Genomic DNA, 27837 nt, shown 5'->3' on the forward strand with positions numbered 1-27837 from the left:
TCGTATCGTATTTCTGTGACGGTGAACTTTTATTCTGAAATCTTACAGCGGATGTTGTTGTCAGCTGACATTACTTCCTCCTCGCGGATTTCTCTTGAATGATTTCGCCCTCAATTGCCTTCTTATTCATTTCAAACAAGCGAAACATATTTGTTGTTGATGGAACACGAAGATAAATGAAATGTCTGCAAAACCAACGTGTTTGATTGTGGCGAGTGCGTCTCCTCAAGGTGGGTCCATTAGCTCGTGCTAGTTGTCATGTGACGTTGTATTCATAGACTGGTTATAATGTAACGTTAATTAGCGTGATGAAGTGAAGTGCTGAGTTCACTGAGACAGATTTCTATGAATTAGAGTTCAGCTACGTTTCTGTTGCACATACGAGCTCTGGTTTAAACTGGTGTGTTGTGTTTCTTCAGGTGTGTCAGCGACGTCTTTCCATCAGTCCTTCAGCCTTTGTACCTCAGTGTTTAATCTCCAGACAGCCACACCTGGGGTAAGAATATTCCTAACTAAACAAATACCCAATACAATTGATTCATTCATTTGTTATCATGATCTAAAAATACTGCTGTAATATAACTAAAACTAACTTTTAGATTTGTCTTTAACTTGTTTGGCAAAGGAAACATTATGAAACTTCAGCTCTGAGTCACAGAGCGATGAGATTGGCCTCATAGCTTATTTATTTTACTTGCAGGGGAAGCCGATAGACTTTGTTGGAGTTGATGAAAGCACTGCTCGATGGGTGCAGGACTTCAACCTGAAACCCTACGCAACACCAGCCAAACTTGAATCTATAGATGGTGAGGATATGTATTACTTCGTGGTCATTTGGCAGTTTTAATGTGTGCTGATTGTCGGACTCGGCTCAGTTGTGTCATGATGAACCTCTCTTCAGGTGCTCGATACCAGGTGCTGCTCATCCCGGACTGTCCCGGAGCGCCGAATGACCTGGCACACAGCGGCTCGCTGCACCGCATTCTCACACACTTCATCTCTCACCAAAGTGAGTGCAAGGATATATATATATATATATATATTTTAAATCAGTCAGTTTGTAATCCATGTGTCCAGTGTAGAGATTGGTTTGTGTCTCTGTGTGCAGAGCCTGTTTGTGCAGTGGGACAAGGAGTGTCGGCACTGTGCTGTGCCACTGAGGGACAGAAGTGGATCTTCAATGGCTACAGCTTAACAGGGGTTAGTCTTCCTCAAGTAAACATGAAGGCAATATTCCCAAATATCTTCATGTGGTAATGTACGTAATAACAGTGACTGTTTCTGCTGTAAGCCGTCGGTGTTTGAACTGGTGCGGAGGCCTGACTTTGCCAACCTGCCCTTGGTCGTGGAAGACTTTGTGAAAGACAGTGGTGGATCATACACAGGTGAGCTGACCTGCAGAGCACAGTCAATATATCAATATATTAAAATACTTCACCAGCATTTCTAAAATCCTCGCATGTGTATCTCTTTGTTTTTCAGCAAGCCAAGAAGATGCTGTGCATGTAGTAATAGACAGACACCTAATAACTGGTCAGAATATGCAGTCAACCTCACTTGCTGTAAATAATCTGATCCTGCTGTCTAGTGCCAAATAAAAAATAAAGTTTACCATCAGGAGCATTGAAATTCAACTGTTTAGTTGTTCCACATTTAAATTCATGTAATTAAACAGACAAATATTGGCAGATGCTGGGTCAGAACCGATGTTTGGCAACACTGTAAATACAACTTTATTACTTCTCAACGCTGTAATTATAAACATAATAAATGGCACACAATCAAATGTCATGATTTCGAAAATACGAGGGAGAAAAAGCAGTTTTGAGGATGTTTTAAAGCCAGAGAAGGATGCGTCTTCACAGCAAGCAAAGCTGCATCCAAGAGCAGACATGTTTGTGGGCAGTGGAGAGCAAAACAGCAGAGAGGCTGCTGCTGTATGTGGTACGTGAACCAGAGAAGAATATAACCTTTTATTCAAACGTTATACATATTGATGATCATGCACCCTCTGTTGTTGAAGGGAGACGAGTCACTGCACTTTGACTAAACTGTACAAGTCGATTTTTCTTTTTTCCACAATACCACCAACGATGAGGAATAAAACATACTGAAGTACCTTGTGTCTGCTGCTACTATCGTTTAAATCAACAAATCCCGGATTTGTTCATGTAGAGAAGATTTCTCAACACTTTCATGACCCTCAAACAAGTTGAGTTAACTAAATCCTGTCAACACCTCGGTTCAGAGTTCATGTAAGCCTAACTTGTGAAACGAAAAACAGAAAAACAAGACCTGCATAACGCTCCTGAATATTTGGTGCTTTGTGTTCAAAGAGAGCAAAATCCATGTGCTGCTGGTCCAAAGTCTTCACTATCAAGTCCAACTCTCATAGGAGATCATAGAAATAGTCCAGTCCTTGTCCCAATTCCCATAAGGAAATTCCTGTTCCCAGTTCAGTAGCTAAAGAGATCCTCAGGAAGAGTGACTGTAAAAAAGTTAATAAAAAAAGTTAATCTCCCCATGTAGCAGTAAACATAATGAAAACACTTCTTTAATAATCTTAAAATGTGCAAAAGACTTACCTTCAGTGACGGATAGTACACCACATGCTTAACAGCATTGTTCCTGAAATGAACGTCACAGATATCGTTAACAGATGCTGTGGGAAGTTTAAAATTCAAGGCATAATTTGTCGAATTTGAGTGTAATTAAATCAGCACCTCTTGTAGCTGAAATAATGCTCCGCAGAATATTCGTCCCAGAGAAGTTTTGGCTTGTGTTCTCGCAAAATCTCGATGTACCTGCAGGAAATCAGAGACAAATGTAAGAGCATGTTTCAAATGAAATAACCAAGAAAGAAAATCTAAATCATGTTTTTGTTGCTTTTTAGTTGGTCAACCGGATGTTTTATTGCCCCAAACTTTAACTTTGATTGTTGCTTATTTGGTCATGAGTATTTTATTTTTAGAAATAATTATGAAAGCTTTCAGGGTCTGTAAATGGGAACTCCAAGGATTTTACAGACTTTAACATCTGGGGGTGTGGAGTTAGAAAGGTGTAGCAGACCTTTGTAGCCTCCTCCACATCACTGGTTGATGCTTGAGGATACATAAGCTGCTACTTGCATAACACACCCAAATCTACAACTTATAAATGTCAACTTGGGCAGTTTATTTTCTGACAACAAGTATATTATGAAGTTATGGGTAATATAGGCTGCCATGTTTTGACAAGGAAGAAGAAAGCGTAGAAAAAAAGACGATATCTCTCTGATCAATTGATTCTTTTTTTTAAAAAACATCCGTCGGGAGTCTGACAATGTTTACCACAATGCTAAATCAGATTGAAACATATAAAAATGTAGTTGCTAAAATGTAAATACAGTATTCCAGCAGTAGTCACAGTGCTATCTTACCTTCCTCCCAGGATTGGCTCTGTTCCCTGACTTGCAAAATCAAGTCCATACAAATTGAGTCCAAGCAGGATCTTTTGCCTCCACTGACTGTTGGGAGCAAGTTGTAGAACACAGTCTCTCACCCAAGGCAGCGGGGAGCTCGGGCCCGGTCTATTATAAATGAAAAAAAACAGATAACATTGCCTGCATTAATGCTGTGCATCTTCTTGTAGCAGTCAGTTTCTCTGCTGTCACTACCTGAAACATTTCCATTTTGTGCCACATTGAATCTATGGACCTCACTTGTCTCCGACACTCACCTGGCACCACTGGAGTAGTCGTATGTCATCAGGCTGAATCCATCCACCACAGGGGCCAACTCCTCAAACTCCTCCCTGCCAAACATACCCGGCTCCCCCACGCTGATGGTGATGGGAAAGAAGAAGAAAAAACGAAAGAAAATCAGCACCAATTTAGGTGTGCTTTGAAACATGTTTAGCTTTTGTAAGCGCTGAAAAAACTCATTTTTATTCACCTCGTCACAGCAGGTGGGATGACAAGAATGCAGTCTAATCGTTTTGCCTTCAAAGTCTCACATACGTGTTTCACCATATGGACCAGCTCCCTGTACAGAGATTTTTCCATATTTGATTATTTGTATTTCCGTCATCACCTCAGACAAAAAATAATATGCTGGTCAGATACAGCTGTGTCAACAGAAGAACTCACTTTCTTTTGTTACCTCCCAGCTGGCTCCACAACTCCAACGCGAAACCATCGAAACCTTCAGTCTGCAAGGCCACAGCTTCGTTAGACAGACGCAGGACAAACACTGTCGCAAGGGAGTGAAAGCTAAACACAACACCTAATTACCTTTGCAACATCCACCAGCTCACTTCCCAGCTCTTCAATTTCATCTTCACTCCCCAGCACACTCATGTAATCCTGGTAAGACCAGCCATCAAATAACAGCCGAGGCACTGAGGGTAAAGACAAGGAAGCATCTAAAATTAATAACCAAACAATAGAGACTGATCTGAAAGCGCTTGCACACATTAGCAGATCTGCGTTGTGGGCAGTGGGGACATCTACTCACCCAACCGGACTTTTTTGTTAGACTTGCGTACGGCTTTGACCCAGCCTGGACAGACAAAAAGATCCCGTTATGTACATTAATCACTGGAAAACAGCTTCCATTTGACAGTGGCGTGGAGCCTTTACCTGGGTCATGATCGTGGAGCCCTGTGACGTCAAAGGTTTCGGGTCCCCGCCGGCGCAGCTGAAGCCAAACTGGACACACTGAAGTTAGTTTAGCACCAAACGTCTTGGCAACATCATAACCGTGGGAATTCCACTGGAGGATGGGGGCGGGGGGGGGGAACAAGACATGTAATTTAGAGATATTTAGTCAAAACAACCTACTGTACACACAAACGATAGGTTCACACTAAAGGACAGGTTCAAGACGGTCTTAATTCAACACCTACGTGTCTATGTGTATGTTGAAGGAATTATCGGTCACTACAATCATTCTTCCTTTGTGCTTGAGAGAAAGCGTTAAATGACGAATTCATTATCAATGCAGTTACCTTTTTAGTTTGTCTCCAAGAAATTGAAAGTGTGCACGGGCCTTCACAGTCGAGTCTTTTTAGCTTCAGTACTTTTATAGTTACTTTGCAAAGTAACACAGTCTGATGACACACAAAGACGGCATTTTGCAGATACATTTTGGGAGATACTTCATTTGACTAACTCAGACTGAGACTCATGAAGCCATGTTACCTTCAGCTGAACTCTAATGCATCTTTGCACAGAACAAGGACGGTCCATTTAGTCCCTCGTCTCTCACATTGGTGTCGAGGAAGAAAACCACAGGCACAAACACTTCCAATGTACTCATGGGCCTGTGAGTGTTGCATTCAGACAGACTTGAAATAATCTCATCCTTTAATGCTGTGGTGTCAAATGTTGAACAGCAACAAATAAGCCGGTGACTTACAGGGGTGACATATCCGAGCACCGGTCCTTGAAAGGTTCTCTTGATCTGAGCCCAGTGTCTCTTCTCCTCCTTCACGATGTCTTTCCAGGGCGGGTCTGACACAACGAGGCCTCTCTCCAACACAGACAACTCAGCTGGAGATGTCTAGACAGTGAGATCAAATGAAAAACAGCACATTTCAGTGACAGACAGCCATAATCATGACTGATGTGACTGGTGAGGATCAGGGCCTCTTCCTGATTCTGCACCAGTCCAGTAACATGCCAGGCAAACAGAGGAGGACTTGTATGATCTGAAATGCCAGCATAACACAGCTCTCACACCCATTCCATGCTGAAGACCTGAAGTTATAACATATGAAGTATTCTCACCTCAGTCTCAGCTTTGTGCGACTTCTTTGCATCATTTTTTGAAAGAGTGGCACTGACCAACAAGCAGCAGCATGAGATGGCGTGCAGCAGGAATAATGTCGTCCTCATGTCTAAAACACGCAGTGAACGAGAGAGGTGAAAGCAGTGGAATATAAAATGGGTTAGCTCGGAGTCTGCAGGTTTGCAGTGCAAGAGCTTCCTTCCTGACAGAGATCTGGTAGATTAGAAACTAGCATATCCTGCTTCGCTTTGAAGTCACACAGGACCACGAGCCAACACTCCGCTCATACTGCAGAAATATAACATTTATTGTGAACAACCCTGGTTTTGACTGACGGGCGGGTTTTGTGCCAGTTTGATTGACAACTTAGCTCAACGTGTTTCTGGAGCGTCGACGAGGCTGCTGGGTAACTTCCGCGTTGTGTGCTTTTCAAAATAAAATGCGTGTGAAGGGAAGTCATCTGAGACGTTAGGTGGCAGTGTAGCTAGAAGGCTGACAAGCTAGCTAGCGTAATGAAAGAAGACAACATGAGTCAAACAAACACACTGGTGTTGTGCGTTTGAAGATATTAGCAAGACACTTTTAAGAGCTTATCAGCGTTTCTCTCCTCTGCTGTTCTTTCTTCAGATAATCTAACTCACATTATCATTAACAGGTGAGTGTCATTCTGTCTGTCGTGCTAACTGTTGCTAAAGTAAGAGTGCAGTGGAGCTAGCAAGCTAACGTGAGCGTTCATGAAGCTTTAGCATACATCTGTCTTCACTACTACGATGTATACTCATGGTGAAGAGGTACACCGCCTTTATAACGTTACTTAAGTAGAAGTACCACACATTTACCCAAAGTAATACAACATAATAAAGAAAACAACATTATACTGAGTATATATTAGCATAGGATATACTCTATTCAAGTAGAAATACCTTAGAGCTGGACTTAAGTGTGGTGCTTGAATAATTAATAAAGTAGTATGTTATATTCCACCACTGGGGTGCTTTGCCCCTTACCTATCCTTAAATTACAACATGTGTTATCAGTCAAATGTGAGCTGGTGTGTATATAACATTAAAACTGAACAGCAGATAGTTAGTAGGACCTCTTCTGGTTTGTCTCTAGCTTCAGTGAAGTAGCTCTGATCTGTTCTGTAACACTGATCATCTTTTGGGTTCTTTTAGTGAGTGATGGCGGTTGAAAAATTTGTGTCAAAGACACTCGAGCTCCTACAGGAGGAGAGGGAGGCTGAAATAGAGGAGACCAGGTATGTAACATAACATCCAGACTGTGGTACTTTACTTAATAAAGGTATTTTCCAGCAATTTTGCTCCGCACTTCAATGAATGACTTTGGTCAAGCTCCAAAAACACAGGATGCTGCGCGTCACATAATAGCACCTTTAAAATGTCTTGTTTTTTGCCTTCAGGATATGGCAGGAGAACATCTCTCTCAAGGATCTTCAAAATAAAGGAGTTTGCCTGCTGAAATTGCAGATAGGAAGTCAGTCCACAGGCCTGTACGGCCGCACAGTCATCGTCCTTGAGCCAAGAAAGCATCTCGGTTTCTCATCTCTGCCAAGCAACAGCTTTGGACCTGGTGAGATGGAAGAATAAAACATGTGATCTGTGGGTTTTCTTTGTGACTTTAGCTTCCTGTTTTGCTTCATGTGACATTGATGTCTTTTGTTACAGGGGACATAGTTGGCTTGTATGACACCGGTGGATGCACCCCGGCCTCACAGATCGGCACAGGAATAGTGACGAGGGTCAGCCACGCTTCTATAAACGTGGCCTTCGACGACTCAAAGGACGGCCTCAGCTTTGATTCGGATGCGCTTCACAACCTCTTAAAGTTGGCAAATGACGTCACCTACAAACGGATGAAAAAGTGAGTTTTTATATAAGAACGATACAAGTGAATTATGAAAACTTGAAACAACTTATTTTCTCTGTGTGTTTTTTTTTTTTGCTTGCAGTGCCTTGAATACATTAAATGGATACAGCAATGGACCAGCTGCCAATCTGATAAACGTTCTTTTTGGAGACTCCAAACCATCTGATCAATCACAGCCAAGTGAGTCACACTTTACTCGGCAAATACAATCAAAAGATAGTTGCTCTGTGAAATTGTGCTTGTTGGTTGCTTTTACGGAAGTATGCAACATAATCTACACTGATTTCAAAACGTTACAATTCTTTGTGTCCTATTTTGTTTCATCAGACGACATTCAGTTCTTTAACTCGAACCTGGATGATTCTCAGAGAGAAGCTGTGTCCTTCACACTGTCTCAGAGAGAAGTGGCTGTGATTCATGGACCACCTGGCACTGGGAAAACCACCACAGTGGTGGAGATCATCCTGCAAGCAGTCAAACAAGGCCAAAAGGTGCAGAAAGTTGATATTTATTAGTGTGTGTATATATGAATATTTTTCTCCTCCTGGTTAATGCAGTTACATTTACTGTGTTCTGTCGGTTGTCATTGCAGCATCTCAGTCTAGACAGGCTCGTGTTCACATTTGGATTCTGTGTTTGTGCAGGTCCTCTGCTGTGCGCCCTCTAACGTGGCCGTGGATAATTTAGTGGAGAGGTTAGCCCGGAGCAAGGCAAAGGTGCTCCGGCTGGGTCACCCTGCCAGACTCCTGGAGTCCATACAGAAACATTCTCTCGACGCCATCCTCGCGCAGAGTGACAACTCAAACATCATCGCTGACATCCGTAAAGACATCGATAAAGCATTTGTAAGTAGTTTAGCGTGTGCGCCTACTGGCATGTGTGCCACATCTTGACTGACTTGTTGTACATATAAAAACAGTTTATTTTCTTTTTTTTTCATATTCAAGATTGGAATGAAGAAAATGCGTGAAAAAGGAGAGCGGGTGAACTTCAAAAGAGAAATAGGGGAGCTTAGAAAAGAGCTCAAATCAAGGGAAGCAACAGCCATAGCCCAGATCCTAAAAAGGGCCGATGTTGTGTTGTCAACCAACACAGGTCAGTATTGGCCGTGAGTGAAGGAAAATGTCATTCAGTCGTTGCAGCGACGATAAAAGGCAATCACAGTGCACTTGTCTGCGTTTAGGTGCTAGTGCCGAAGGCCCTCTGAAGTACCTGCCGGCGGAGCATTTTGATTGGGTGGTGATCGACGAGTGCGCTCAGGCGCTGGAGAGCAGCTGCTGGATCGCCCTGCTCAGAGCTCGCAAGTGCGTTCTGGCTGGAGACTACAAGCAGCTACCACCTACTATCAAATCACAAAGGTAAAGAAACTCCTCTGTTTTCATTCACATGCAAATAACATTCAAGATTTAGCATTTGTCCTGTGACAAAAATGTAAAAAGAAATGTCCCTAGAGCTCCTGTAAGCACATCAGAATATTTCTTCATTTATGAGTTAAGCTCTTAAATAACAACATGGGGTTTAGTTTGATCAGATTTTAATGAGGGCAATGGTCAACAACACTAAATTCTGATTGGTGCACAGAGATATGTGACATCATCTTTTTCCAGTTGAGCCCGGCCCGAGTCAAACCACGGACACGTTAAAGGCAAAAACACAAATATAGAAAACTGTTCTAACTGTGGCAGAACATGTGTGTTCTTGTAGGACCCCATCGACCATAGTGAGATTGTTTTCAGTGCCTTTTTTAAAAAAAAATTTTTTATAAGATCTTGTTTCAGATTGTTATAGTTTGCCGCACATTGTCTTCCTTTTTGTGCTCCACAGGGCTGCATCAAAAGGCCTGTCTCTCAGTCTCATGGAGAGACTCATCCAGATGTACGGGGACTCGGTGGTCCGGATGCTAACAGTTCAGTACCGCATGCACAGTGCCATCATGAACTGGGCCTCCAAAGAGATGTACCAGGGAAGATTAACGGCTCACAGCTCTGTAGAGGGACACTTGTTGAAGTGAGTGCGAGCTTGATGATGGAAAGTATGTCACGTTTGTATTTCAGTGAATGATAAATCATTAAAGTTAAAAATGTCTTTTGATGCTAAAGAGATTTACCAGGAGTCACCTGTGTTGAAGAGACCAGCACGCCACTTCTCCTTATTGACACTGCAGGCTGCGGTCTGAGTGAGATGGAGGTCACAGATGAGCAGTCCAAAGGCAATCAGGGTCAGTCATTTTTATTGCAAGAAACCACATTTTATTACAGTTAGTGTGTTGTGGGATCTAACAACGGTTGACTATTATTTCCTCAGGTGAGGTAGACATTGTTGAGCTGCACATAAAGGCCTTGACTGGAGCTGGGGTTAAAGCTAAAGACATCGCTGTTATTGCTCCATACAATCTACAAGTAAGTCACTGGTTTGAGGGACTGTAGTGTAAAATGTTCCCACATCAACTAATACTACTGCACCGTGTCATAGCAATAATGCAGAACTGAAATTTCCATTTAAAATATAAAAAAAATAGAGATCTACACTTTCACAGCAATTTAAATACAATCCGTACAAAATCAAAAGACCTTTCAGCTGAGTCTCAAAATCACTAATTGACTTGTATGTTAATGTGTTATCTCTGTAATAGGTCGATCTTCTGCGTCAGAAGCTTTCTGCGAGGCATCCAGAGCTGGAGATAAAGTCTGTGGATGGATTTCAGGGCCGGGAGAAAGAGGCGGTGGTGTTGTCGTTAGTTCGGTCCAACAGAAAGGGTAACTTATTTAGCTGTTTCTGCCACACCGTGACTGTGTGCAGCAATCATTCATGGATTTGTTCATTCCTTTTATTTTAGGGGAAGTCGGATTTCTGGCAGAGGACCGAAGGATTAATGTGGCTGTTACACGTGCAAGACGTCACATCGCTGTTGTGTGCGACACCCAGACTGTCCAGAGTCATGCTTTCCTGAAGTCCCTGATCAATCATATGACTGAGTTTGGCGAGGTCAGAACGGCATTTGAGTACATCCAGGATATCGTGCCACAGAACTACACCCGTGACCACAAAGACACGAAGGCTAATGCGTCTGCCAGCAGCTCCACGTCCACCAAACAGAAGGTTAAAGATCAGCCTCCGGGCAGGGCGAAGCAACAACAAAAGACGTCCACTGGCAGCAGCAGTAAAGAAACTGCTGCTGGCACCGAGAAGCACACAAAGTCCTGCGTGACGGCACTGACGGAGGAGGAGCAGAAGAAGAACAGGAGTGCTGAGATCAGAGCGCAGGTGGAGAGCTTTCTAAAGGACTTAAGTCAGAAAGAACTACAGTTCCCATCATCGTTTAACTCTCATGACCGCCTGCTGGTCCACCAGATCGCCGAGGAGCTGGGCCTCGTGCATGAGAGTAAAGGGGAGGGTAAAGACCGGTGCATCATGGTCGCCAGGCCTCTGGTGTCAACACCAGCTGAGAGGCCAACACAAGAAGAAGAAGAAGAAACAATCCCCGATCCCCAAAGAGAGCCGCCGTGTCAACCTCCATTAGACCTGAGAAGTTTACATTTAGAGCGGATGAAGAGGGAGCAGCAGAAGAGGGAAGAACATGCTCAACAAAAACAGCAACAGAAACGCATCCCACCAGCTCCGGCCCAGTCATCAAAGAAGCCCAAGCCTGCTAAAGGTTAGTGATAGAAACGCCTCATTTTAAGTGTTATTTTAACCCGTCTGCTCCCATGTGTGTGCAACAATTCAACTCGTACAATTTCTTTACCAGGAAAGAACCAAATAAAGGCCGGCGCCTGCGGCATCGCTGCTGCTGCGGCTCCAGACGATGACTTTGACACACTCATCAACGCGGTCATAAAGGCTGAACGTGTGTGCAGCTTTCTCCGGTGTAAAGCTTCTTTGCTGACACTCGGACAGCTCTGCCTGTTCTGCAACAGGCAGTATTGTCTCAGTCATCATATACCAGAGGTAAGACAGGAACAGACCCCAACCAGATAGGAGTTGTTTCCGTTTGTGTGTTTATTAGACCTTGTCGCTGTATTAAACATGCATGACAGTGAAAGGATGTGCTTTGATTCCAACATAAGTGACAGCTTAAAGAGACAGTTCAGCCCAAAATCAAACATACATATTTTTTGTCTTACTTGTAGTGCTAATTATCAACCTAGGTTGTTTTGGTGTGAGTTTTGATGTCTGCCTTCTCACGGATATAATGACACTACACGGCACTCGTCTTGTAGTGCACAGAAAGCCCAAAACATACATTGGAAAAACTCAAACAGCAATGTCTCTTTCCTGAAATCCTGACCCGATTACTCGGATAATCCAGTTTTGGAGATATCAGCCGTAGAGATGTCTTCTCATGGACTGACAACATGTTGAGTTTTTCTAATGTATGCTTTTGGCATTTTAAGCACGACATGCTGAGTGCCATGTAGTGTTTTTCTGATTTGATTGTCATGTTGTAAACCCTTTTTTAGGTTCACGGCTGTGGAGATAAAGCCAAGTCTCATGCTCGGATGAGAATAAGCAAAGAAGGCGTTCTGTACGCAGGGAGTGGGAAGAAAGACAAATCCATGGACCCCAATAAGAAAGCCTATCTGCAAAGGAAGCTGGACTCTAAATTGAAAGATATGTCATCACAGAGGAAACCAAAAAGCAAAGAGAATGACAGTTAATGATAGCAAATGCACTCTGTAAATGAACATAACTTTGTTCTGAGCAAGAATAAACCGTACAAATGTGTGAAAACGTCTCGTTTGATCAAATATACAGTGTGTTGCCTTTCTAACCTTCATAATATACACTATGCTTTTATACAATTTGCTGCTAAACTTTCTGAAATACATATTGAAACTATCCAACTTGTTAGTTTTTATTTGTATCGGTTGTAGCAGCACACTCAACAACACACACTCCCTACAGTCTTCAACTCTACTGTCTGAGTCTACTTCACCTCCACTGTTACTGTCAGAGGACAGATTGTCAGTGGGATGGAGTTTTTTGCATTTTCACACAATCCAGGAGAGAAGTAGGGGAAAATCCTCTCTGTAAATCTATCTTTGAATGTGTGTATTACTGTCAAATCAGCAGCGTTGATGAAAACAACCTTGCCTTTGTCATAATCCAGCTGCACAGTAATCTTCTCAGGCTTCTGCTTCAACACGAGCTTGGTGCGAGGCGAGGTCTGAGCCCAGAATGAGTCCCCATCGCACCGGCCGAGCACCCAGAAACCCTCAGTCGGGTTGACGAAGACGGTACTCTCTCTTTTGATGGACTCTCGGGCTACTCCAATGTACCAGTCTTTGCCCTGGCCCACCTCCACAGTCCAGCTCTGCTTCCCAGATGTGTAGCCGGTGGCTCCCAGCACACACACACGGCTGGTGCAGCGTTCACGGTTGCCGGGTAGGACTTGCTTACTGCTGTATTGTACGCTGGTCAACTCTTCAGAGAACTTTAAGTTAGAGTGGGCCGTGTTTGGATCCAGAGTGATGGGAACTGGAAGTATAAACAAAATTCAGTATGTTGAAAATACCTTTACCTTTTGAGCCATTGTCTGCTCACCCACCACATGTGACGATGTTGGCCATCTTCTTCCAAATTCCAAACTTAAGTAATCCCAGATGCTTTGCAGAGTTGATCAGGATATCTCTGATACATTCTGGCTCTGGAACATTGCATTTGGCACTGAAACATGTTGAAATCATTACAACATTGTCTTATGGAGATTGTGATAATTACAGCAGATAGTGAGTTATACATACCGTTTCTTCATCTCCTTGTAGTCCTTAAGTTAAAGAAATAAAGTATAGAAATACATATTTACAAAATGGTAGATGTGTAGTTCTATGCAAATCACATGTAGGTGAAATCAGCATTGATAAAAAGAGTGACGCCTGTACCTGACTCCAAAACACACAACTTTTAAAGGACGAAGTTTTGATCCCAGTCGGAACTAAAAAAGTAACTTTTTTTCCAAGTAACTTAAAAAGTAACTTTTTTCAAAGTAACTATAAAAGTAACTTTTTTCCAAGTAACTAAAAAATTAACTTTTTTTCCAAGTAACTTAAAAAGTAACTTTTTTTCAAAGTAACTATAAAAGTAACTTAAAGTAACTTTTTTCCAAGTAACTAAAAAGGTAACTTTTTTCAAGTAACTTAAAAAGTAACTTTTTTTCAAAGTAACTATAAAAGTAACTTAAAAAGTAAATTTTTTCCAAGTAACTTTTCCATGTAACTAAAAAAGTAACTTTTTTTCCAAGTAACTTAAAAAGTTCCTTTTTTTCAAAGTAACTTTTCCAAGTAACTAAAAAAGTAACTTAAAAAGTAACTTTTTTTCAAAGTAACTTAAAAAGTAACTTTTTTTTCAAGTAACTAAAAAAGTAGCTTTTTTTTTCAAAGTAACTAAACTAAACTTTCGGTTTATATTATCCCATGTAGTTGTGTAAACAGCAGTGAATGTACCTGTAGAAATGGTAAGTCCTCTGCTCTGAGATATGCCTCAATGTCACTGATGGTGGCAGAGAGGGTTTTCATCTGGTCCTTGATGTTTTCCAGCTTCTCACACATCACCTGGGTCTTAATCTCCTTTTCCTGTTTGAGCAGCGTCAGTCTACCGTTTTCCTCCTCCCTAAGGAATAGGTGTAGCTTCTGAAACCCCTCCTTAATCGCTTCCTCACTTTGATCAGCTTGGCTCTGTCATGTTGAGAAAACTGGTTATGTTTGGCAGTAAACCACAGGAATGTTTGTGTGCGAAGTGTTAACTCTCTGGGCCGAAAAATAATTTAACAACGGATACTAGAAATTCAGAATGAACCTGTTAACAAAACCTCCATAAATATAAGTCAGAGTAGAGGTACAACAACACTTTCAGTTAATAACTTTCACCTGTATATAGTTTTTGGTTTCCTCCCAGTCCACCATGGTCTTGTTCAGTGTTCTGAGCTTTTTCATTAAGGACTTCAGCATCTCTGAAATTTCTCTCTGAAATGATTAAAAAAAGAATCGTCAAGAGTTCAAATCTCGAGCTGAAACAATGAATCTATTAGTCAACAAACAAAATGTATTATATTATATATATATGTATAATTATTTTCAACTATCTCAATCAATTTGTTACTTTTTTCTATGCATTAAATCCTTGTAAACTAAATTTCGTTGAGTTTTTGACTGGTTGGTCTGGGAAACGGGTATACACTTTTTATAGACTACATTACTAATTATTTGATTGAGAAAACCATTAATATGAAATAAATTATTTGCAGCCCAATTTATCCCCTTATACACCTAAAAAAAAATAGATATGTTACACCCACAGTAGCAACAAATGTTTGCTCTCACAGATCACTAATTGTGTTTCTTGTGTTGTCATTTTCCCGGTTTCTATTATTACTCCACCTTTTTCTGTTCGGCCGCCTCCTCCACTGGGCAGCATTCATGAACTTTATGCTGTCTTGACGTTTGGCAGACAAGACAGATGGGCTCCAGGTCATTATGACAAAATATCTTCAGTTTCTCTTTGTGAAGACAACAAACGTCTCGGTTCCTGCTGGTCTTTTGCGCTTGATAATCGTCCGCAGCTATCTTTAGTGCCAAATTGATAGGAGGCCTCGCAGGGACTGACACAGCGCGACACACAGGACATTCTCTGCATCCTTTCCATTCCCAGAATTTCTGTAAACAAAATCTGCAAATATTGTGGCCACATTTTAGGAGAACAGGAAGGTAATAAATATCAGAGCATTGAGGACAGAGTAAGTCCTTTTCAGAGAATGAAATCCCTGCCATCCGGCTGTAGTGTTCCTGTAGAGTGAGGTTACAGGAGCGCTTCCTTCCTGCTCTTCAGGTGGTGTGACTGCAGGCGGTACCTTCCCAGAAACTTTGAAATGTTGGCAAACTAGTACGACTGGTTCCATAAGCATCAAGTATTCCTCATAAGTACATTGAAATCTGTTTTTGTTAAATGATGACATTCATTTTCAGTTTGAAAATCAGTAACTTATGTATATACACAGATATATATTAAACAACAGTCAATAGCAGCACTAAGATCACAGAATAGACTTATATTCACTTTCGGTGCACTTTATTTTCCATTATGAAATGTTTCCATATTTGACACAGTAACATGGTTTGACTCAATGCATAAATATATTAACAATGCATTCAAGTCAGCGTCTAAATCATTTAAACCATGGTTTTATCAACATGATGTCTAGAAAAACATAAGAATTCTACTACATGTATTTAAATGTTGTGTTATTACTGCATTATTCCTCTGAGCAGGGCAAAGCTTAGAGGCAAAAACAGAGGTAGTTTAAATCGTTGAAGATGAGTGGCAGTGCTGTCAGTGAAATCGCATTTATACCCCAGAACCAAGAACAAAAAGTGTAGATGACATCATGCTTTAGAAGGTTTACATTGACTGTACTACAGGTTAACAGACGGTGAATCGACATTATTTTTAACAACTTCAAAGAAGAACCAGGAGCTAGCAGTGATGCGTGAGACACATAGGGGCTTGAGCTGTAAATGTGTTGGTCTCTCTCTCTTCTCATGCTGTCACCCTGTTTGCGTTTTATAGAGAGAGAAAACTAAATACTTTTTTAAGTTTTAAAGCTACACTATTGAGTGTATTGGATGAGGAAAGTGTGTCACCTCTTTGCTTTAATTATGAATGTTTCAAAAAGGATTCATAGTAATTGTATTAATTATTTATCCTGTTTTGGCCACTCAATTGAAATGATGTGTCCCGCATCAATGTTTTAAAAGAGTACTTTTGTCAACTACAGTCTTACTAAAACAACATTTAGGTTGAGTTTACAGTTTTTTAGGGAAAACCTACTGTGTGAAAAATCTTTTTTAAACCACGACTATTTAATTGACAGCCTTTTCTCCCCAAAATCACAATATTACTTGAATATACTGAACAATATATTGAACAAATATATAAGGAATATGAATGGTAAAAGCCACTGAATATTAAGAAATACTATAATAAACAATTCCGAAATAAATGCAGTTACAAGGATTCATAATTTGATGAAATCCTTTGTTTCTTGGCATTTTAAAGAAAACATGCAACATTATCCGATGTGATACCTAATTTGTTTGGGCTTTCTCCCTCAAAACCACCTTAAGATTACAATGCCTAATCTCAATACATTTGACCAATTAATAAATATTTACATATGACTACAAATATGAAAGCACTACATTAAAACAACTGCATGTATCTCCTCTAAATGGTTATCTGACAAGTGTGTGATTGGTCAAAGAAGATCCTTTCCCAATAGGTTTCCTTCTCAACAATATTATGTTGATGTCAGACTTAAGAGTAAAACACGGACAGAAAAGGAATTTCTATGAACACAATGTGTGTTGACCTGGCTCCTTAATCTCGATGAATAAGGGAAAACAACAGCTGCATGAACCTGTTCTGTGAAGACATACTAGATTTTGAATGGTTAAGAGATTTTAGCTCATTTTTAGGTTTTACATAACACCTCAAATAAATCAAACCTCTAAAACAAATTGACATGAGAATAGTATGTACATGAATACAATAATAAATATACCATGTATGAAATCAGTTAAATTCAGAAATGGCTCTGTGCTCTGATAAAAAAAAGAAAGAAAGAAAATCAGAAAACTGTCGATTAAAGAAAAAGTGGATGTTGTGTAAAAGGTATTATCAGAACTGGAACAACAAACCCTGCGACTAAGATCACTGAAGATCATTTCATCATTTCACGAAACAATTCTAATGCATAAAATAGCAAATACAAGTTATAAATGCTCTTTGGGCGGTCCATATTCCTCTAGATTTAAATCCTGCAACAAAAGGTGAGTCATCAGAGACAATGTAGGTTCTTACTTCTTCAGCTTATATTGAAATCAGTCAGTTATACCTCCACCGACAGCTGTAACTCACAGACTGATGTCTGTTAATAAGACGGATGCCTTGATCGTGTCCTCAGAGCCGCACTGTGCGACACTCTGGGTTCAGTTCAGCGTCCTCTTCACAGAGCAGTGAATTATTACTCCTCAAACGTCTTCAGCGCATCCCGAGGCTGCCTGCTTCTCTCAGATCAGTCAGGAGCCCGTGAGGCGTCGCGCTTCGTCTGCAGATCCAACGCACAAACACAGTCTCACAATCACACAAATCCAGGCTTCATGGAGGACTTGAAACATTTAGGACAACCCTTCGTGCCGTTCGTCTGCAGACACCTGAAAGAATAAAAGAGCCAAGTGTCAACTGCTTCGGCCTTTAGAGGTGTAAAAATCAAAGAAATGCACATATTAATGAGAGTAGATTTCTTTTTGAAACCAGATCTGAAGACCTCACTGTATTCAATAATAATCACGCTCAATAATTGATGTTATCTATGAAATATATGTGTCAAAGGTAGTACGCTGTGCTAGAACACCCACTTGAGATGGAAAATGTGGGAACAGGGTAAGGCCTGCAGTTTTTGGTCCCTGTCCCCGATGGACTCTCCACACATGCCGCAGTAGAGCTCCAGCTCCTCGACACACTGCAGGAACTTCACCACCTGCTCTCTGAGCTCCTCCTGCTGCCCCCGGGTTCGATAAATCCCTTCACTCAGGCAGTGCACCTTCAGCGCGCACAGCTAAAGACACAAATCAGAAAAAGATTGTATGTATGATTTATACAACTTGAGTGAAGGGCTGTAACGATGAGGTCATTGTTTTGTCTATAAAATGGAGAAAAATAGCAAAACATTCCTTTGTAACTTCCCTCGAAGTTGCCGTCTTTAAATGTCTTGCTTTGTCAAAACCAATAGTTGATAATCATGCGTTACAAAGAAGTCTTAGTGATAATTTATTGAAAATGTTCTGGTACAGGATATGAATCCTCCACTCCAGACTCTCCAGCTACAGCAAACAAAGAATACAACAAAATAATACCTCAATAACATAACATTTTCACAAATAAGCTTCATAATCATACAAAATATCCTTTTTTTCAAATCTATATTTTAAAGAGTTAACTGAAGCTGCCTGCCTTACATCCTTTGGATGCTTTTTACAGCAAAAAGTGTGAAGAAGTGTTTTCTCCTTTGAGAGAAACACATTAGTGGGAATCATTTTAAGGAGTTCCCACTTAAATCATACCTATTAATCCAAAAGTAGATGACAGGCTCGGCTGTGATATCACAATATATTCTGTAAACAAGCTTTTAGACCTCAATCATGTCAGCCGTACGTCTTCTGTTTACTAGAGTAGGTAATTGTATTTCTCTGAACCTGTCCTCATATGGCATCTCTTACAGACCTGGAATTAGTTTATTAGTTCTTCCCTGAACCTTTGTTGATTATTTCTATATATTTTACCTCATAAGGACACCAGAACAAACTTGCAAATTCAAGATGAGCTCTCACCAAGGATTTATATGGGCTGTGTCAATGTCAGTGTCCTTAATAACTGTTATAAATATGTTTGTGTCTTCCACTAAAAGATATGCATCAGGCTGTATCACACATGGCAAAACAAAGATAACAAAGAGGACAGGGCCCAACACGGATCCCTGAGGAACTCCGGAGGTCACTGGTTTCCAGCTTGAAGTGGCATCAATTACCACCACCTGCTGTTTCCTACTGCGTGGAAACGTATCTATTAATGGTTAATAGTTGCAGCTCTACTGTACTTGTGTCCGGTGTAACATCAGTTACCTTGTTTCCCATCCCATCTGCCAATTCCTGTGCTCGCTGCAAAGAATCAAGAGCCTGCAAAATAAACAGTGAGGCCGGCACTTATTATGAGAAACAATAAAACAATTATGTCAGTCATAAGAGTGTGATATTTGAAGGGAAATGTACATATAATTATAGGTACCTTGTCCAATTCTTTTTGCAGAAGCCAACACTTTGCAACTCCCAGGTAGACGTGTGATTGTCCGAGACGGTTTCCAATCTCAGTCATGATACCCAGTGCAGACTCGTAGCGAGGGAATGCTTTCTAGATGGATGAAGAGAATTAACCAACATACAGCTCACCGTACAGATGCCAGTGCAACACACAGTTAAAGGGAACAAATTAGAAAGCAATGATAAATACACCAAAAGACAAAATCTTATCTTTAACCCAACAGGTCTGCACAAAGGGTGGCATCTTACATCAACGTCACGCCTGCAGCGGTGAATGTCTGCAAAGTTTAGTAAGCACAGAGCCTGCAGAGGACGGTCGCCGTGCTGCAGAGCAATCTTCATCGACTCCTGTTGAAGTGTGAGACAGAGGGTTTTTCCAGAAGAAATGAATTTGTCTGACCCGCTACACTGTGATACCAAAGCTCTTCTGAAATCTAATGATGGGAAATTATCAAAAATGTTGGATCATTTGGAAATTGGACTTTCAAAGTGAGTCAGGTTCATTGACAGCAGATATATTACAATTAAATAGCAGTATTACACTATGTAGTACCATAATATATACAACGCTTCTTAAAATTAAGTCTCATTATGAATGAAAATATTTACACGGTACATTTAACTGAATGAGAGAATTAGTTCTTTATAATGAAAAGACGTGTGCATCCTGAAACTGACCGCCATATTTTACTGAACTACTTTTACAAATTGTTATGGCAGTTATTTCATTTATCAGTTTCTATCAGGCGTTGTTTCACCTTAAGGACTCCTCTTGTACCCGGGTATTCTGAATATGAAAACATGTGTAAATTGTTTGTCTAAATGAACGTGTTTGGCAAAAGTAATAAATCTGAAATGCATCCTGCTGTCTTGTTACTTTACTTTTGCACTCCAAGGCAATGACATCAAGCTATTTTTCACCCTCAGTACATAATTAGAACAGAGTGAAGACCAAAGCTTCATTAACACTTTAAACCAGCCCCTCTATGAGCATATTTCTGTCGAGGTCTAAGGCCTGGTACAACAGAACAACTGGCGCTTGCACCTGTCAGCACAACATCTACAGTATCTGCAACTCCGACATCCAAACAGCCAAAGACATCAGGGGACGGGGACTTTGTGAGAAAACAAAAACTGTGACATTCTTCACAAGCTATGCAAGTTTGTCTTTGTGGGGTTGAGTCCAGACTTTGAGGACAGTTGGGACCGCTATTGAGTGTTGGACAGCGATAAAACAATACCTCACAGCACTCCATGGCGTCTGGCAGGCGCTCTAGTTTCCTGTAGGCGACAGACATGTGGTACTGGCTCATGGCTCGATACTTGAGGCTCCAACCCTTGCCGTAGTCATTGACAAGCTCAGCTGCTTTACATGGGAAGAACAGGGCTTTCTCATAGTCCTGTTGGCAGAAGTTATTGATGAGTAAGACCTCCGATATCCCAAATGGCAGTGTCTTGGTCAAATGTCTTTGTTATTCCCTACTTATGGCAATTCAACAGACAAATTGTGTTTTCTTTCATAAAATAATGTGACATATGAGTGCATTTTTCAAACGCCGCTTCATCTCAATCACATTCAAACCAATCCTCCCTAGGAAGCAACGGGATTACTCTTACACATCTCTGATGTCAAGGGTACACAAACCCCCGCCAGGCAGCCTGCTCACTCCGCCCTAGTTTCACAATGCCCAGTACCACATGAGCTAACCATTGATGACGTTGGCTTGGATGCTCTGCAGTGTTACCATACTCTGCAAATACGTTGGCAACCTCAGTAATGATTGCGCAATGAAGTCCCACGTGCGATCCAATGAATGCTTTTACCCAAATAGAAAACCTGAGACGTCTGCAACGGTCAAATTATGTTTTACAGAAAAGGAAAAGTTCTTATTCAGGCTCTTTGTCTATAATATGCCATTCAATAAATATGTTTAAAGACATTTGGTGAAAAGGTAAGGCTGAGCAAAGACAATAGTGTAGTATTTGCAGTGCAGCACACATTAAAATGATCACAATCAGCTTTCAGAACAATCTGGTCACTTCTATGAAAAGTACCTTAAGGTGGACATAAATGTTTCCCAGACTGCAGCAGACTCTGCACTCCAGCATCTTGTCATCGTTGTTGTGTGCGTAGCGCAGGGCCTTCTCGTAGCTCTCCAGAGCTTTCTGGAAGACACTGAGGCCCAGGAAGGCGTTGCCCAGGCTAAGACAGACCTGGCCGTTGAGCTGCAGGCTGACGGTGGTGCCCTGCATGTTTAAGCAGGTCTTACAGTAGGACACCGTTTTCTGGAAGTCGCACAGCTTCTCATTGCTGCGCGCCAAGTTCAGGTAGCCTTCTGTCAGGTAGTCTGGGTCCTCCATTTCTCTGGCTGTGTCGATTTGATCTAGAGCGTACTGCAAAGAGAGAGTGAGGAAAACTCGTAGGCAAATTGTGAATCAATAAAAAAAAAAAGATGCTGAATAAAAGATAAATGATATGATGCATTTATTCAAAGATGTTGGGCCTCTACTTTCTAAAGTCCTCATTGGAGTGAAGTGAAAGAGAGTGGGTGCTGCTTGAGTAAAGATGGTTATGTCAACAAGACACCCCACACTGATACTCGGGTTGCAGGACACTTATTTACTCTGCATCGTGTGGAAGCCACAAATTAACCCATGCTTCTCCTCTTCTCGTTCAATTGTCACTTAATCATTGTAGAAATGTACTGCAGCTCAAACTGTACCAGACGTTGTGACATACAAAATCAATAGGATAGTCAGTGGCACACACACACACACACACACACACTGCGCTGTTTGCATAACACAAAATATGATCACACTGTCGTGAAAATGTGAGATTGTCTTGACATGAATTATCAAAACCAAATGACAACACTTGACATTTAGAGCAGGACAGACCATATATATATATATGTAGGCCTACATTTGGTTAATTACAGTAATTGTATGGAGCATACTTTTCTTTGGGAGGCTTACCTTGAGCATATCTTTATATTTTCCCATTTCTGAGTGAGCCGTGATCAGGCACCCTAACACCCGAAACTTCCCTCCAGGGTCGGAGGTCTTCTCCAGCACTTTAGTCCAGACATGCAGGGCTTTGTCTGTCTGATTGGACTGATACAACCTCAGGCCCTTCTCTATCTGCTGCTTGGTTTGGTCCTGGCCCATCTCTGGTGCAAGGCGCCTCATAAAAATATTCATTCGTTTAGGCCATGCAATTTCAGTGAGGCAGCAAGAAAGTAGATCCTTGCCATGCACAGAACAACTCCAAAGAAGATCCTTTGAAGATGATCCTCCAGGAGGTTGCTGCCAGCAGGCCTACCAGATCCCGCTCTCTCAGCTCCGGCTGTGCTGAGATGGAGAGGAAACTGAATCCACCAAAGTAAAACGGCAACGCACCAAGACCATTATCGCCAGTCGCTTCTAGGAGAGCTGCAGGGCCAGAAAAGAACCTTCCCCATTCAACCCTGCAACGATCGCCTCTCACCATCAAGTGGTACAAAATAATTCTCCGTGAGATTTGCGCTTGAAAAATGCCAAAGAAACCCGTTTCCCGACGGAGTGCTAGCAGTGATATCCCAGAATATCTGCTCCCTCCACACCCCAGCAAAAGGAATTCTCAACACCCCCGTGTCCAAACCCCCCCTCCACCTTCCTCCTACTGCTGGCGCTACAGCAGATGGCCTTGTCACTCTAGACCATGTGTCTCTTCAGGAATTCTGTCCTGTCCTCAGCAAGCAGCCCCAAGGTCAGTGCAGCTCCTAGCGATCCACCTTCGCACTAAACCTCGCTCACCGACCAAACTCCGGACAAAAACATTTTTACTTTACAAACCTCTGGAGCATTAAATACACACCCGCAAATCGATCTCACCGGACTCACATGTGGGACATGTGAACTGTGCTATGGGAGCTATTAACCCAGAATGAATAAGGGGCTGCAAGTCAGATGGTGCTCGTAGTGGCCGTCGGTTCCTATTGGGAGTTCTTATGGAGGCGCATGTGTGCCCCCCCCCCCAGAAACCCCCCACCCCTCATCTTGGCGTCAGCAACTGATGCTTAGAATAGTTCACAAAGTCTGACATGTTACTGGGCTTGGGTTTCAGCTGCACAGCCTCCTGCAGCACATCAATGGGATCAAAGTTTTGCCCTCTCTGTAGTGGCTTTCTCTCCTTCAACCCCCCCCCCCCCACACACACACACACACACACACACACACACACACAAGGACAAAACAGGCACCTTTACCACCTCGCCATTCACAAGATGCATTTCCAATCCAAAGACAAACTCTGTCCGGAGTTATGTCTTTGTTGAGGCAAAGCTTTCATTAGCTACACAGCAACAAAGTGCACTAAATGCATCGCTGCATAATTGCAAGAATGAAAGATCCTAAATGCCTGGTAATAAACACAGTGTTAATAGTGAGAGAGTTAATGCATAAAGGCTAAAGAGCCGTAAATATGAGAAAAAACAGTGACATCTTGGGGATACAGCAATATATTTGACATTTCTGTTAAACAGTTTAACTTGAACATGTACGTTGCACATCAAAAAGTACAATTTCAAGACAAGAAACTGTGAAAAATCGAAAAGTTGGAAAACATCCTCAGTTATCATCTTTATGCACGATTGACTTCAAACTTGACATCTGAGAATATTTAACCCACAACATCATGATACACTTAATAACGTACAATATACCGAAGGATGTTTTATGTTTCAGTAAAGTTTTAAGCTGAAGTTGTGCATGCGTGTCAACAATCAATCAGTGCACAGGAAACAATGCCGATTAGTACATCACTCGTTACAGCATCCCTACAAATCATGTGACTTCTAAGCTAAAGGGATCAACGATGAGACTCACTGGAATAACACAAGCAAGTGAAAAAAAAACAACCCCGCTGAACTATTTCTACTGGTCTGAGGTTGAAGTCAGAATGGAATGAGTGAAACAGAAACCAGTTGAGTAAATACATTTGGAGCAGATCTCCTCCCCGGATGTCTGAGCGGTGAAGTCATGGCAAGTTATCCAACAAGTCTTCCCTGATTGTCCGTGGCGGCGACCACAGTATGAACATCCAGAGGACAGTTCAGGCCAAAACAAACTGCCAGTTTGTGAGGAGGATCTTTATACCTCTGATAACGGAGACGACAGACGTGGCCGGGTTAAACTTCAACGTGTTTGCCTCCCCTTTCTTGCATTTGTCCCTGAAGACGTATATGCAGCCATTACAGCTGGCAACCTTCCACAGTGACGGAACGCAGCTCCACACCTCAGGGAAGCGCAGGCGGGTGAAGCTCTCCAGCAGAGGGTTGTAGCACACCAGGGAGTCTCCCTCGGCCACGACGAAGATCACGTCCATGTGGACCGCCGCGTGCATGCAGCCCGCGAACGGCAGCATGTACGGTTTGATCTGGCACTTCTGGGAGGCGGTGTCAAAGCACTGAATCAGTCGAGATGGCTTCGTAAAAAAGTCCATGTCGTTCTCCTCCCCTCCGAGCAGGTAGATGGTACCTCCCAGGTTAACACCAGCAGCCCCGGACACTGCAGTGTCCAGCTGGCTGGTCTCTGTCCACATGTTGTCCTTCACTGTGTAGTAGATGACGGCGTTTGAGAGTGTGTCCTGCAACGTCTTACCTCCTAGTGAGTAGATAGCGTCCTCGGCAGAGACAGAGACCATGGTGTGATGGAGGCGGTCTCTGGGCAGTGGGGCGCAGCGCTCCCAGTCCATGGTGTCCATGTTGCACTTCCACATGCGGCGAGGAATGGACCCCCCCACCACATACAGGTCGCCCCCGTGTTTACAGGCTGCAGTGATCTGGTGGCATAAACTGTTCTGGCCGCTCACGCTGACTGTGTCGTCCTCGTCACAGTGAAGCGACACAGCCAGGGAGTGAGTCCGCGCCTCCTCTTTACCGATCAGGTAAATGTGGACGTTCTCACCGATTTCCTGTGGACACACAAAAGACACATCAGACAAACAAATAAACACAACAGAAATCAAATGAGAGCACTCTCAGACGAAAGAATGTTACCTTGAGATTTTCTCGGAGGATACAAGAAAACTCCTCTCTCTCCACCTTGTTGTGATTTATCCACAACTCGATGGCCACTGTTGGATTCTGGGAGCTCGGAACTCCATCTGAACACAAACACAAAGCGAGTCACATTCATAAAATGTGTCTTCTTTAACTGTTCCCGCATGTTTTATCACCGCTAGCTATCATAATTTGGCTAGCAGTAATGTAAATAAGACAGCACGTGGGTAATACCTTTGATGATGTCCAGCAGCAGACAGAGAGGCAGATTAAGAAATTCCTCGGTCTGATGCAGCTGCGTCAGGTGGATTTTAGCACAATGCTTTGCTGCAGTATACAACTCCTGGTCACTGTGTCTGTCTGCAAGCCACATCACCTGGACAAAAAGAGGTCATCATTAAAGCGATACTACACAATTATGCTGAAGTAGCAGAGGCTTGTGAAAACAGTGAGTCACCTGCAGGCAGTTCTTGACCTCTACTGTCCGTGAGAGGAAGCGGGAACATTCCTCAAACAGTGCGGTGAGCTGGTACATATCGGCCATCTCATATGTGTCCTGAAGCTCCTCCACCCTCAGTTTAATTGTGCCGTGATAGATGTAGTCAACTAGCAGCTGAAAGACGGTGGCGCTGACGTCCTTCAGTTCAATAGAGCGGTTGTGGGACTCTTTGAGGTTGGAGGTGAACATGGAGCGGAAGAAACTGCTCTGTGCCGAAAGCACCAGCCGGTGCAGGTTAAACTCTTTGCTATCCACGCTGACGGTGACATCAGCGAACAGGCCGTCCTCCAGACACAGGTCCATGATGCTCTTCACCACCCGGCTGGAGTGGGAGCGATCAGTGAAGGTGTATCCCAGGAAGTAGTTCTCGTCTCCCACAGAGCCCCCGACGCTGAGGCCCCCCTCCTCACTGGACTCCATCTTTGCTGCTCGCCTGACAAAGTCACCAAACAACATAGCATCCATTTATGCTCAGTTTCCATTTTAAAAGATATGTAAAGTTAAAACAAAAAATTATTAAGGTTATATAATGTTCAGTTGTTGTTGACATTTTTCTAGAGCTGTCCTGACACTCGAATGTGAAGCAGATGAAGATATTGGAGTGTTTAAAAACAACAATATAATGGCCAATAATATATATTTGTTTACATAAATAGATATGATAGATAGTGACAAGTTTATGAACTTAAACAAACTTGTTGTTCTTTAATGATTCCTTTAATGGAAATGTTTGGGCCTGTAGTGCGTGGTTCTATTAAATTGTGTTGCATTATCCTGATAGGTGTTTTTAATCGTGTATCCACCCCATTTATTTAAACTTAAATAAAATAAATATTAGACACTGAACAGTACAACACAATACAATACAAATGTAGCCTCCAAAATCACCTTTAAGTTGAATAAACACCTCTCTGATACAGTTCAAACAACAGCACAATCCACATTATAACCATCATAAGGAAGGATTATTGTAGGACTGTTATATTAGATTGCATTAGTTCAATTGATGATGCGACGACTGTATGTCGCATTTAGTATCTAAACCACAAAAAGAGCTGATCCAAAGCTTAGTTATAATGCTATTAAATGAGCTGATGTTACAGGTGTCTAATGTCACTGATTCATCCACTGATAAGAGTCTAGTGCACGAGGAGCTACCGATAGCTTTGTTGTGTTCTCATTAGCTAGAACATGGTTAGCACCCACAGCAGCTAGCTAGCTGGCTAACGTTCCCTCCAGTCACAAATCAACCGCAATATCGTGGAGGTACCGTTAAAATTAGGACTGCACATGAGACAAAAGAGTCGTGACACTTTAAAAAATAACAAATAAAAAATCGTGGTTACCTTTGTTTCCACTACTTTATTATTCAACAGCAGCTGAACTCTTCACCGGAAGTAAATAAACTGTTTCATCGGCCAGACATGAGACGAGTCGCTGGTATCAACTGGAGCTGCTGCCCCCATGTGGTGGAGCTGCGTTACTACAACTGACATTTTGGAAGAACTCTTTGGTGTAAAAAAAAAAGACAATCAGCTCACAAGATATAATTGGTCAATTCTACTAAATAAGTAATTTCAAGTGACAACAGTCATCTAGATAGATAGATAGATGGATAGATAGATAGATACTTTATTCATCCCCAGAGGGAAATTTGTTAATTGTGGAAAGTTAGTTGATTACTTAATTAGTTAGCGATTCCAGGACATGTTGTGGTAAACATAATGCCTTTCTTACAGCATGCACTGTATATAATCTTCACCAACAGC

The 27837-nt window shown here is 42.0% G+C and overlaps 6 protein-coding genes across 7 annotated transcripts; 2 read left to right on the forward strand and 4 right to left on the reverse strand.

Annotated features, from left to right (window-relative positions):
• The first annotated feature begins 55 nt into the window (after nt 1-55).
• On the forward strand, nt 56-2118 carry gatd1 (glutamine amidotransferase class 1 domain containing 1). Its single transcript, XM_079163643.1, has 7 exons — nt 56-230; nt 420-496; nt 701-806; nt 902-1009; nt 1109-1200; nt 1292-1385; nt 1483-2118. The coding sequence occupies exons 1-7, from the start codon at nt 182-184 to the stop codon at nt 1596-1598; spliced, it is 642 nt and encodes a 213-aa protein (XP_079019769.1). The 5' UTR covers nt 56-181; the 3' UTR covers nt 1599-2118.
• Nucleotides 1620-6139, reverse strand: chid1 (chitinase domain containing 1). Its single transcript, XM_079163640.1, has 12 exons — nt 5768-6139; nt 5397-5540; nt 4619-4751; nt 4494-4538; nt 4271-4377; nt 4127-4188; nt 3933-4022; nt 3718-3819; nt 3419-3568; nt 2724-2804; nt 2586-2628; nt 1620-2488 (listed from the first exon to the last, which is right to left on the reverse strand). The coding sequence occupies exons 1-12, from the start codon at nt 5873-5875 to the stop codon at nt 2390-2392; spliced, it is 1164 nt and encodes a 387-aa protein (XP_079019766.1). The 5' UTR covers nt 5876-6139; the 3' UTR covers nt 1620-2389.
• Nucleotides 6140-6285: 146 nt separating this feature from the next.
• On the forward strand, nt 6286-12330 carry ighmbp2 (immunoglobulin mu DNA binding protein 2). Its single transcript, XM_079162945.1, has 16 exons — nt 6286-6423; nt 6944-7026; nt 7189-7358; nt 7454-7649; nt 7738-7835; nt 7983-8146; nt 8300-8500; nt 8603-8750; nt 8839-9013; nt 9480-9662; nt 9755-9873; nt 9960-10054; nt 10288-10411; nt 10492-11310; nt 11404-11603; nt 12116-12330. The coding sequence occupies exons 2-16, from the start codon at nt 6950-6952 to the stop codon at nt 12311-12313; spliced, it is 2967 nt and encodes a 988-aa protein (XP_079019071.1). The 5' UTR covers nt 6286-6423; nt 6944-6949; the 3' UTR covers nt 12314-12330.
• A 249-nt stretch (nt 12331-12579) lies between these two features.
• Nucleotides 12580-15426, reverse strand: LOC306698579 (zinc-binding protein A33-like). Of its 2 annotated transcripts, none has more exons than XM_079162946.1 (6): nt 15032-15426; nt 14522-14617; nt 14099-14329; nt 13400-13422; nt 13204-13322; nt 12580-13133 (listed from the first exon to the last, which is right to left on the reverse strand). In XM_079162946.1, exons 1-6 carry the CDS (start codon nt 15419-15421, stop codon nt 12583-12585), a joined length of 1410 nt encoding a protein of 469 aa, XP_079019072.1. In that variant the 5' UTR covers nt 15422-15426; the 3' UTR covers nt 12580-12582. The 2 variants fall into 2 exon arrangements, with proteins under 2 accessions (XP_079019072.1, XP_079019073.1); XM_079162947.1 differs by having other exon boundaries at nt 14975-15050.
• A 373-nt stretch (nt 15427-15799) lies between these two features.
• Nucleotides 15800-23071, reverse strand: rapsn (receptor-associated protein of the synapse, 43kD). The gene is made up of 8 exons (XM_079162578.1): nt 22505-23071; nt 21581-21919; nt 20767-20925; nt 19775-19873; nt 19494-19616; nt 19331-19384; nt 18068-18267; nt 15800-17863 (listed from the first exon to the last, which is right to left on the reverse strand). Exons 1-8 carry the CDS (start codon nt 22727-22729, stop codon nt 17791-17793), a joined length of 1272 nt encoding a protein of 423 aa, XP_079018704.1. The 5' UTR covers nt 22730-23071; the 3' UTR covers nt 15800-17790.
• Nucleotides 23072-24020: 949 nt separating this feature from the next.
• On the reverse strand, nt 24021-27458 carry kbtbd4 (kelch repeat and BTB (POZ) domain containing 4). Its single transcript, XM_079162296.1, has 5 exons — nt 27415-27458; nt 26027-26501; nt 25804-25945; nt 25567-25673; nt 24021-25481 (listed from the first exon to the last, which is right to left on the reverse strand). The coding sequence occupies exons 2-5, from the start codon at nt 26486-26488 to the stop codon at nt 24621-24623; spliced, it is 1572 nt and encodes a 523-aa protein (XP_079018422.1). The 5' UTR covers nt 26489-26501; nt 27415-27458; the 3' UTR covers nt 24021-24620.
• Between the last annotated feature and the right edge of the window lie 379 nt (nt 27459-27837).

The sequence above is a fragment of the Pholis gunnellus genome (genome assembly GCF_910591455.1).
Source record: "Pholis gunnellus genome assembly, chromosome: 7".
Lineage (NCBI taxonomy): Eukaryota > Metazoa > Chordata > Actinopteri > Perciformes > Pholidae > Pholis > Pholis gunnellus.

What these genes read in the sequence shown, in the direction of transcription:
- gatd1 (XM_079163643.1), top strand. Translation starts at nt 182, where the DNA reads ATGTCTGCAAAACCAACGTGTTTGATTGTGGCGAGTGCGTCTCCTCAA. An exon ending in CAAACTTGAATCTATAGATG is followed by an intron (nt 807 to 901) that starts GTGAGGATATGT and finishes ACCTCTCTTCAG; the next exon opens with GTGCTCGATACCAGGTGCTG. An exon ending in ATGGCTACAGCTTAACAGGG is followed by an intron (nt 1,201 to 1,291) that starts GTTAGTCTTCCT and finishes TTCTGCTGTAAG; the next exon opens with CCGTCGGTGTTTGAACTGGT.
- chid1 (XM_079163640.1), bottom strand. Translation starts at nt 5,875, where the DNA reads ATGAGGACGACATTATTCCTGCTGCACGCCATCTCATGCTGCTGCTTG. An exon ending in CGCACAAAGCTGAGACTGAG is followed by an intron (nt 5,541 to 5,767) that starts GTGAGAATACTT and finishes CTCACTGTCTAG; the next exon opens with ACATCTCCAGCTGAGTTGTC. An exon ending in ATCCCACCTGCTGTGACGAG is followed by an intron (nt 3,820 to 3,932) that starts GTGAATAAAAAT and finishes CATCACCATCAG; the next exon opens with CGTGGGGGAGCCGGGTATGT.
- ighmbp2 (XM_079162945.1), top strand. Translation starts at nt 6,950, where the DNA reads ATGGCGGTTGAAAAATTTGTGTCAAAGACACTCGAGCTCCTACAGGAG. An exon ending in GCTGAAATAGAGGAGACCAG is followed by an intron (nt 7,027 to 7,188) that starts GTATGTAACATA and finishes TTTTGCCTTCAG; the next exon opens with GATATGGCAGGAGAACATCT. An exon ending in AAGACATCGATAAAGCATTT is followed by an intron (nt 8,501 to 8,602) that starts GTAAGTAGTTTA and finishes TTCATATTCAAG; the next exon opens with ATTGGAATGAAGAAAATGCG.
- LOC306698579 (XM_079162946.1), bottom strand. Translation starts at nt 15,421, where the DNA reads ATGGCAGGGATTTCATTCTCTGAAAAGGACTTACTCTGTCCTCAATGC. An exon ending in AGGACTTACCATTTCTACAG is followed by an intron (nt 13,423 to 14,098) that starts GTACATTCACTG and finishes CTTTAACTTAAG; the next exon opens with GACTACAAGGAGATGAAGAA. An exon ending in GGCCAACATCGTCACATGTG is followed by an intron (nt 13,134 to 13,203) that starts GTGGGTGAGCAG and finishes TTATACTTCCAG; the next exon opens with TTCCCATCACTCTGGATCCA.
- rapsn (XM_079162578.1), bottom strand. Translation starts at nt 22,729, where the DNA reads ATGAATATTTTTATGAGGCGCCTTGCACCAGAGATGGGCCAGGACCAA. An exon ending in ACGCCATGGAGTGCTGTGAG is followed by an intron (nt 19,874 to 20,766) that starts GTATTGTTTTAT and finishes ACACTTCAACAG; the next exon opens with GAGTCGATGAAGATTGCTCT. An exon ending in CAGATGGGATGGGAAACAAG is followed by an intron (nt 18,268 to 19,330) that starts GTAACTGATGTT and finishes TTGTGTCTTTAG; the next exon opens with CTGTGCGCGCTGAAGGTGCA.
- kbtbd4 (XM_079162296.1), bottom strand. Translation starts at nt 26,488, where the DNA reads ATGGAGTCCAGTGAGGAGGGGGGCCTCAGCGTCGGGGGCTCTGTGGGA. An exon ending in AGGTCAAGAACTGCCTGCAG is followed by an intron (nt 25,946 to 26,026) that starts GTGACTCACTGT and finishes CTTTTTGTCCAG; the next exon opens with GTGATGTGGCTTGCAGACAG. An exon ending in GCTGCTGGACATCATCAAAG is followed by an intron (nt 25,674 to 25,803) that starts GTATTACCCACG and finishes GTTTGTGTTCAG; the next exon opens with ATGGAGTTCCGAGCTCCCAG.